The 10689-nt window shown below is 40.1% G+C and overlaps 1 protein-coding gene across 2 annotated transcripts; it reads right to left on the bottom strand.

The window, feature by feature from the left end:
• Positions 1-277: 277 nt before the first annotated feature.
• LOC149132599 (uncharacterized) lies at positions 278-10689 on the bottom strand. 2 transcript variants are annotated; one of them, XM_089363211.1, is made up of 2 exons: positions 10405-10689; positions 278-4974 (listed from the first exon to the last, which is right to left on the bottom strand). In XM_089363211.1, exon 2 carries the CDS (start codon positions 1905-1907, stop codon positions 555-557), a length of 1353 nt encoding a protein of 450 aa, XP_089219337.1. In that variant the 5' UTR covers positions 1908-4974; positions 10405-10689; the 3' UTR covers positions 278-554. The 2 variants fall into 2 exon arrangements, with proteins under 2 accessions (XP_089219337.1, XP_089219338.1); XM_089363212.1 differs by lacking the exon at positions 10405-10689 and adding an exon at positions 10217-10371.

Raw genomic sequence — 10689 nt, 5'->3', positions numbered from 1 at the left:
TGGTGATACAAATAGGAAAATAGAACTCAAAACATGAGTATACATACATATATTTTTTGTTTTATTATTATTAATAATCAGTGAAAGTTAGAGAGCAACTCTAAAGCCAAGAGTTTTCCGTGTATTGGCACTTATTAAAACTCTGTGCCAATACACAAAACCCGCAGCCCTAGAGTCACTCTATAAATTCTGCCAATTATTAATAATAGAAAAAGAAAACATATATGTATGTATGTAAACACACATGATCAGTGGTTTGTCAGTTTTAATGCTGGTAAAATGGTGCTGTATCCAGTGGGGGAGGAGCCACTGGGTATCAGACTTTATTGACTGGAGACATATACAATGGTGAAATCATTACAATTGGTCGATTAAGGGTGGGTTTGTTTTTATACAGAGTTGAGTTGTTCATGTTGTAGACATTAGGACAGCCGAGCCACAGGTAGTGGCAGGGCATAGCTGGCTGGCTGGGGTGGTTAGCTACCAACATTCAATGATGTAGTAGTTTACTGTCAGATTTGAGAAGCCTCACAGAGGGCAGGCTGGGTTGTCAGTTAGTGCATTAAGGTTTGAATGCTGTGTACTGCTTCTTGGTTCTCACACTTCCTCTGTCCGATGCTGTAGGACGGCACGCTGAGGGTGTTACCCCAGTTTGTAGTCCATGTAGACGTCATGGGGGGAACATTCCTCTTCCAGTTGAAGTTGTTCAAAGCCGACATCTGGTGAGAGCAGGCCGTAGCCATGGGAGGAGAATTGAGGGTGAGTGGTGGTAACTGTGGCAGATGTGGCAAGTGAGAGGGCATTCTTTGGTGTGAACATGCAGCTGGTGTTGGTATCATAGACGAAGACTGCACCGAAGTTGGTGCAGATGCAACCAGTGTGGTGACAGCATGGTTCCCTGCGTGACACTGGCTGTGTTTATCAGTGTTACATCGTTGCGGTGGCGGTGGTGCAGTAGCAGCAGCCATGGTGCAATCTTTGTCGCATTTGTTCATCTTGTTCTCCTCTGTACCCATGGCACTGGCTATGTGTGTGCGCTGGTGCAACTTCAGCTTGTCGTTGCGAGAGAATGCACGGCGGCATATTTCGCAACTGTAAGGCTTCTGTCCTGAATGCGTAAACTCGTGCAATTTTAGTTTGTCCTTGCGAGAGAAGGACTTTGAGCAAAGCGAACAACTAAATGGCTTTTCCCCACTGTGTGTGAATTCATGAATTTTCATCTTGTCCTTACGAGAGAAAGCTTTCTGACAAATCCCACAGCTAAACGGTTTCTCACCTGTATGTGATCTCTCATGGATTTTCAGCTTGTCATTGCGTGAAAAACACCGTTGACAAACAGGGCACTCAAATGGTTTTTCACCCGTGTGCGACCGCTGATGCAGCTTTAACTTGTCGTTGCGAGAGAACGCGCGACGACAAATTAAGCATTCAAAAGGCCGCTCTCCTGTGTGAGAACGGGTGTGTATTTTAAGTTTATCGTTTCTAGAGAAGGCTTTGTGGCATATGGTACACTGAAAGGGTTTACTGCCGGTGTGAGTCAGTTGATGGATCTTCAACTTGTCTTTCTGAGCAAAAGCCATATCGCAAAGCTCACAAGGGAAGGGTCTCTCACCGGTGTGAGTACGTTCATGATTACGCAGTTTGTCACGCTCCGGGAAAGCTTTGCCGCAAAACATACATGTGAAATGTTTGCCGGCCTCAGGAGCCATTTCATGCTTTTTCAGGTAGGCTCTCAATGCAAACCGCTTACGGCAGATATTGCATTTATAGGGTTTCTTTTCGATATACCTCTGCTTATAACTGAGGTAGGAGGGAGTGATGCCGACCTGAGAGTATGCTAAACTGCAGGCGTGGTAGTTCACATGGTTTGTAATGGGAGGGTATTGTACAGCTGAATTAGAACACATCTTGAAGAAGAGATAGGAGAACTCTGCCCTTAGTTAAATAGCCTAAAATACCTTATTTATAATTACAGAATTATTAATTATAATTAAAACAATCCTTTTATTTTGTTCAGTTCAGTTCTTGGTTTTCTTAAACTATATTGGCTTTTTAAAAAAATATGTCACCTTTACTCAGACATAATTGTGAGCTAATAAATTAATATATATGTGATATCTCCTGTTGTCTTTCAAAAGCAGGAAAATCCCAGCAAATATAAAACTGGAAACTCTTAAGATTGTCTTCAGTAAATATGGAATTATCTAACTATTTTAATTAACGACTTCTATTGTCTTGAACTGACACTAACACAAGAGGCTTCAGTGACAGGAATCACTGTTGTTCTTCTGAAGACAAGAACTCAGAAATGTAACAGAGATGGGACGTTTTGCTCAGCTGTCAATTACACTTGACGAGTAATTAATAATAATAATAATAATAAAGTAATGATTCTGGCAGCAAAGTATGAACGTATCTTACTGTTGAGGATAATATTGATGACAATAAGTGTCTTACCGAGGGATGGGCAAACCCTGGCTTTGTGTTGTGGCCAAGGGCACCAAATACTGACCTTGTTGTAGGTTAGGTGATGATACTAATAATGATAATGATAAGCTGCTTGTTTGCCTTCAGTAGGTAGACAGCCACATTTAGTGGGGGAGGAGCATATACAGCTGAACTCTGGTATATGTTACTGGTGGTTGTTTGATCGACCCTGGAGGGATGAAAGGCAATGTTGCTCCCTGTAGCCAGGTATGAACTGAACTCAGAAACAGCGAGACACTGAGCTGGATACAATTAAAGCATCTACGTTGACTGACTAACGTCTGCACTAGTCACAGAAGAATACTAGTAGCAGTAGTAGCAGTAGTAGCAGTTTTCAGTCAACAAAAACGAAAACAAAATTTAATTAACAATAGAAAAAAAAAAACACTGCAAAAACAAAAGAAAAGAAACTGTGTGTGTGTGTGTCAGTGTTTAGGGGTGGGTCGTTAAAAGAAGAAGCCTTAACTTGACGAGACAAACTAAAAATAATTGCTAATACGAACCTTTCTTTCCCCAGGGACGACTTTTAAGAGGGTGGTGGTGGTGGCGGGGGGAGGAGAGAGATCAGATTAGGTACACTTAGTGTAGTGTTTGTTATTGTTGTTGCAGTTGCTGATGTTCCTCTTAACTGCACTCAGCAAAAAGAACCTCAATAAAATAAAGAAAATATATTATGTGTGTAAATGTGCATATATATATACATATATATTATATATACACACACAAACGCACCTAATTTGCAGTTTATTTGTTAGGTCCCCTGAGTGCTGTTGTTGGGTTTGACAACTGAAGTTCAGGTGAGGTTGTTACACCCTATTTTCACGATGTCGGCCTCATGCCAGGACAGCAGCAGACAATACAGATCTGTCAAGTGCATAGTAACAAGGACTGCTTTAGTTCTCAGAACAAAGAAATTTTTGAAAGTGTGTTCACAAGAGTCTCTACTTCACCTTCGACACAACGTCTGCTGGTAGGGAGTTAACGAGGCCTCTGTTTTCGTCTTAATACCACACATCTGTTAGAAATATGTTGACAGGGTCGCTAATTGCAAACATTTAGGAGATTTTGTAACAATATTGTTCGTGTTCTCATACAATATTGTCATCATCTTTCGTTAACAATTATCCTAGATTATTAAAGAATATTCCATTCTTTAACAGAACAGTGAATAATAATAATAAAAACAGGCAAGGGACAGGGAAGGGTCTTGTCAACAGCCAAGTCTTGACTGATTGGTTTCTGTTTTTTTTTTTTTATTGAGCCCGGCAAAATCGGTTTGTCATCGTGTGTTCTCACGCAATGACAAGTTAAATAATAATGATAATGATAACGATATCATCAATTAACTGGCCTACAATATTAAATAATAAGTTCTTAAATAATAATAATAATTCCTTACATAATAATAATAATAATTACTTAAATAATAATAATGATGATGCAGTGTTTGATGTGGTATGTAATAGTATTGATGTTTGTTAAAATAACATTATTACCATGGGAGTTTCATTGTTTGTAGAAGTTTATATGACAGACCTGGTGTTATTGTCTCAAAGATATTGTTTAACAGAAGCTGATATCACTACAATCAGTGCTGTGGACATCGAGATACAGGGCAGAATATATCTAAAATTGTTATCAAATGGAACAATAACTGTTTTAGTGTTTGCAGACAGTGATATCACAGCTAATGTGACCGTTCAAAGGAGACTGAGATTGATAGTGCTTTCAGAGACCACACGATCACCACTGCAGTTTTATCAAATTTAGTTTATGTTACTGCAATTATATTCAATATCAATGGATATTGTTAGCATCGTAATTAATTACTTCTTATAATTTGGATGGATGGTTCGTTATTGCAAATCTGTATGCCACACTCTCTTGTTCTCTCTCTCTCTCTCTCTCTATATATATATATATATATATATATATATATATAATGTATGTATAGCTATAATACAGCTGATATTGATGATGTCAGCACGATAGAGCAATTTATTTGTTAATTAAAAGGAGCCACTTCTCACAATTAAGCATGCTAATATCTAATACCGCAATATCAAGTTCATTAGCTCGTTACCTAAACAAAGAGGTAGTAAGAAAATAGGAGAATAACCACTGGCATCATAATTATTATTGTTATTATTATTCAATTATTATTGTTGTTGTAACTGTTATTTTTGTATTATTTTGTGTTGCTACTATTGCTGTTGGGACATAAATAAAACTTGGGCGCAACTGAAGTGTTGCGTTGTGGCCAGAAAGACTTTACCCCGCAAGCCAAGGTGTCATCATGAACCAGTAAGGGACTAGAAGGATGTGATCACCAGAGGGCACGCCTGGCTCCCCATCCCCTCTGTGTTAATACACAGACAACATTGAATAGCCACCATATTAGTTGTTCGCCCGAATGATCAGCCATGCATCACGGCTTTCTTTGGTCTTTCATATCTCCCGCCGAGTTGGACATCACGCTGTTGCCATCTGCAAGTAAGCAAGAAAGAGGAAGAAAATTAAACCAGGACAGAAGAAGAAGGCTAGAGCAAATCTCAAATACAGATTGTTGTATAAAAGTATAATTGTACACACACACATATGCTTGCTTATATACATATCAATTATTATTTTAGTAACCCTCTTTCCATGACTGCATGGGTCGGATGGAGTTTACTGAGACAGATTTTCTACGACCAGATGCCCTTTCAAAAAATATTGGAAACGGATGCTGGTGTTCGCATAAAAACCACCCGTGCTGGTGCCATGTAAAAGACACCTGTGCCGGCACCACATAAGAAAGTTGTAATAGAAGACACTTGCCCAAAGTTCCACACAGCAGGACTGAACATGAAATCATGCTGTTGAGAAGCAAATTCTCAACTCAAGAAGAGCATCTGGCTGTAAAATCCATGTCATTAATATATTCACCCAACCCATGAATGTACGTTGGGAGATTGCATTCAGATGGTTGATTTCTGTAGTTATTATCAGTGTACTTTGGCGATTTAAATAAGAGTTTTGACTGTTATTTCTAGCAGGTAGACATACTTAGTATGTCCTTTGATTAATTTTAATTATATATATACTTGGGACAAGGGACCCGGACTTATGGCAATTTGACAAGGGACCATGACTTGTGGCAATTTGCAGTACTTGAGAAGGCATGTCAAGCTAAGTAAAATTATGACCATCCATACATACTGGCATGTCCTTTATGCCCATGGCCCCATCCCCTCTCCCAGCTGAGAGGTGCTAGTGCCATATAAAACGCACTTGCGCCAGTGCTACGTAAGTGCACCCAGCACTCTCTTTAAAGTGATTGGCTTTGGGAAGGACATCCGGCCATAAGAACCAAGCTAAAACAGACAATAGGAGCCTGGCCAGCCCCTGTGAAACCGCCCAACTCATGCCAGCAGGGAAAGTGGAAGTTAAAAGATGATGATCATCATCATGAATACAAAGTTTAATGGGAGGCAGTGAAGTAAGAATTGAATTGATAAGGTCAGCAGGCATGGTAGAAGACGGGTCTTCTTGTCCAAGAGGAATTGTTTCCAATGCAGACAAATGGATACAATTTCTGATCTCTAGCGAAGTGATATTAATGCTAAACTTTTTACAGAAAATGGTCCACAAAATTCACAAGGAAACTTCACGAGCCATCAAATACAAATGCAACAACACAGTAAGGACATAAAACTTGCTGTGGACCATCAGAGCTCAGTTCTGAGATGACTGCTGGTAGCTCACATGATCCATATGTGCTGTTCAAGTAAGGGACGCATGTGTGAATGCATGTGCATCTGCATATTTGTTTATTTTCATATTTCTCCAAAAACTGCAAGCAACATGTGGTGATAGTCTTGTTATATTTTCTATCAACAAACTGTCCATTAGCTTCATGCTTTCAAAGATATGTGAAATAAGAAATCCCTTACTTAAAAATGTGTGCATGACAGTGACAGAAAGAGCATCCAGTTGCAAAACAATACCTCAATATTATGTACTCATCTAGCCCATGCCAGGATGGAAAAAACAGACATAAAAACAAACAAATGTAATGAAAGAACTCCCCATTACTACATATACAATCAACCTTCACTAATTGAAGAAGTGGCTGAAGACGATTGTGGAGTAAGTTTAGGTGAATGCTATTATTTAGGTCTGTCCTGGTCAAACGACATTCCAGCAGTGACCATCCAGTCATTTTTGTATATTTATGACTACATTGTCCAATGTGTACTTCCATTTCTTTAAGGAGATAGAGTGTGACTTGAAAGAGAATTGGTTACTATTTCTAGCAGGTTGAGTGGCCACATAGAAGCTCTTTCACTGTCTTGTAGGTGTCATGATTGATGTTGTTTCGGTCAGCTTCGATCCATCAGACCTCAGATCAAAAGTATTCCAGCCGTAACCATCCCCTCTTTTTACTACATGCAGGGAACCAAGGCTCCCATTATCCAATGTATCCTTTTTTCAAGACGGCAATTTTGAGGGAGTTGGGACTGCTATTTCTAGTAGATCGAGTGGTTGGGTTGAGGCTCCCTCGGTGACTCGTAAAAATGTGGCGTTAGCAGGTTCTTGTTTAGACAGTTACGAGAGGTCAGTTAACTGGAAGAGGACGGACAAAGGCTGGTCAGTGGCGTGGTGAGAGAGTGGTTAGGGACAGGGGCGAAGGACGGAGCAGAGTAACAGTAGGGACAGTTAATAGATGTCTCCTTATTACAGACTGTTTAAGGGTGGGGAAAGCAGGGGAAGACCTGAATAAAATCATCATCGACACATGCAGCACACATACAGACAACATAGTTGTTTAATTAGTACACACACACACACACATAAACAGATGTATGCACATTACATACACACACACATACATGATGTGTGTGTGTATGTATTGCCAGAGAGAACAGAAACTAAACTACACAGCCGTGTGTGTGTGTGTGTGTGAGAGAGAGAGAGAGATGAACGAGTGGTTGGCAATTAAAAAGAAACATGCATCTACAGTGGCGGACTGGGTCTAAAAATATTGGTCGCCAGGAAAGTAAGGGGGCCCACCCGCAACTACAATGCTATCATTTAATTTTTCCTTTTTTTTTTTTTTTGGTTTAAAGTATTCTTTTCAACTGTCTACAAACACAGACAGGTTGAAATAATGCATCCTTCCAGGAGTGAATAAAAAATTCCCAAACTCGAGGGGATGGGCCCCCTCCCCATATGTGGATTCTAATGGCGAAGGGACCCACTTGCCATCGGCCAAAGCTGGCAACCTAGCCAGTCCGCCACTGTCCATCCATAATACAACTCCATACTCACTACAAGTGATACCAGAAGGCGGAAAAGATTACGAAAACAACCATTCCAAAAGTTGAACAAACACTCTAAAAGTTAATATGTAAATACAGGCATCAAGCCAGCGAGGGAGACATATATACGGGATCGGTCTTCTAAAATAGGAGCCGAATTTCTTTCGTATTAAACCCTGACATCTTAAAAAGAGAATATACAAGAGAAATCGTTGGGGGTGGTTATGGCTGAAACGCCAGGCGACTGGGTGGGGGGGGTTAAACTGCAACATACATGAACAACTTCAAAACTTATAGGTGAACAACAAGGGTGTCACTACATGGTGGCTCTATCTGTTAGAAATAGCAGGCAAATCTCTCAAATTACGCTGGGTCAACATGGAAAAATAAAAATAAACATACTGAGACTGTCAAAAGACTGGATGGGCACGGCCTATGATAAGTGTTTTCTTATCAGAGTTGAGTTGGGGATGCACAGAACCCAACAGGGTAATCGTACTCCCGATTTCAGTGCCGCTGCGTGATACCTTGAGCAAGTACCTTCTACTATAGCCTTAGGCCGACCAGAACCTTGTGAGTGGATTTGGTAGACGGAAACTGAAAGAATCCCGTCATGTGTGTATATATATTATATTCATTGATAGACAAATAGATAGGTGCGTGTTTTTGTTTGTCTTTATGTCAGTGTTTGTCCCCCACCACAGCATGACAACCGGTGTTGGTGTGTTTACGTGCCCGTCATCAAGCGGTTCGGCAAATAGAACTAACAGAATAAGTAATGGGCTTTAGAAAAAAAAAAGTACTGAGACCGATTTGTTCGACTAGACATTCATCGAGACAGTGCCTCAGTCTAATGACTGAGACAAGTAAAAGATAAACAAAACCATGTTCAGATTTTATCAAAGTTTAATTGGTCGGATGGGAAGGGCTGGGACGAGGCTGCGTCAATGAACTCTAGAGGCCCCAGCCCCGACCCCCTACATAAAGGTGAGAGATATTTATACTCGCTGCTCTACACACGTACTTTACACACCGAGAAAACTTATTTGTAAGCATTCAACATTGCGTCTACACACACACATACATTACATATGTGGAGTGTGGAGGGAAAATGGTTGTTGAATTTGTAAAAGTGGTGGGAAAATGCGATTTGGATTGTTCAAAGATGATGTAGCTGAGGATTGAAACCGGATCGCAGGATATGGGTAGATGAAAACCGACTGTCAAGGTGTATTAAATGAATACACATTGCTATAGCTATTCATAAACACACACACGCGCGCGCAGAAATATATACATAGACACATAGACTAACCCCCAACAAGAAAACGAAATGTCAATTTATTAGCAGTGTGGTGGACTGAGAGAGAAAGACAAAGAGACGGTGGTGATGGTGGCTACTTTCATAAAAGAGAACAGTGATTAAGGGGGGGGGACATGAAGGAAGGCAAACTGTTCCTCCCACTTCCTCTACTTCAGTCCAGTAAATGGTGATGATGATGATGATGATGATGATGGTGGTGGTAGTGGAGGTTGATGATATATCGCCGCTAATGGACTGACGGCCATTCCAGTTCTAGCTCGTCTCTCTCTCTCCCTCCCACTCCCTGAATGTATGAGCGTGCGGGCGCGCGTGTGTCCCACCTTCCGCTCTCTCTTTCATTCATATATATATATATATATATATATATATATATTTAAACTGAATTTGTGTGTGTATATTAAATTGTGAATACAGATTTATACGAATGCCTGTATGCGTTCTGACGTGTGACTGAGTAGATGTGTGTGTGTGTGTTTGTGTTTTAGTGTCTTCAGACAAAAACCATTGTTTTAAAAACGACGAACGGACTTTTAAAAGAATTCAGTAAATGGCGAGAGAGCAGCAGTGGGTGGATGTGTTTGAACTGACACAAAGTGCAGTGGGTGTATGGGTGGACGTATGAATGGATGGTGGGACTTAAAATAGCAGACAGTAAGAAAGAGCATTTAATTATGATAATGATGATAGTGGTGGTAATTGGACCTGTCGTCGGACCGGTGTCAAACAATGTAGACAGCTCCATATATATATATATATACACACCCATATATATGGATGTATTCATTAGCAGCTACAGTTTCACTTGTTTGTTTATTTTTTTTTACCCCGCGCCAACCGCTTGATCACACATTACACATGAACTTTTAAATAATTTCATATAAAGCCAGCAAATTCAAACATACACAGTATATATATATATATATATATATATATATATATTTATGAAAACATTTTTGATAGACACAAGTACAAATGCTTACACACATACACGCACGTACACACACGCACATATGTTAATTCATCATTGATTTTAATTAACTAATAAGCATGTTAGTTATACATAAATACATGTCATTATATATATACATACATATATACATACGCATATGTTCAATTTTGTGTGAATTTATCTCTCTATAGCCATATGTACACGACTATAGAAATACACCCGCGATTGCCTTTCTGTAGTTGGTGTGTGTGTTTCTGTATATATTGGTACAGTGAGATGATGTGTCTGTGTGTAGGCGATCAAGTAATGTGTGTGTGTGTGTGAATGGTCAGGGCACTTACCCTTTCGGATGAATGTCTCTGTGTACTTAGAGCAAGCCGTCCCCCCAGTCGACTGTAAATGCTCGGAATGGAGAGCAGGCCTTTGGTTTCGACACTTTCTGTTCCCGGCTGTACTTTCTCTCTAGCTCACAACTCCGACATGGGGGTGGATAGGCCGCCGACAACGACTCTGTCTGGTCTACAAGTGACAAAATGTCTCGAAAATAAGACTGAACAGTTATGGAAAGCAAAGAGAGCCATCATCGAGTCAGGGGAGTTAACTGTGGCAAGACGTAAGAAGTTCCG

Source organism: Octopus bimaculoides, chromosome 14, assembly GCF_046866305.1.
Source record: "Octopus bimaculoides isolate indiv1 chromosome 14, ASM4686630v1, whole genome shotgun sequence".
Lineage (NCBI taxonomy): Eukaryota > Metazoa > Mollusca > Cephalopoda > Octopoda > Octopodidae > Octopus > Octopus bimaculoides.
This window is presented reverse-complemented; position numbering and strand designations above follow the sequence as displayed.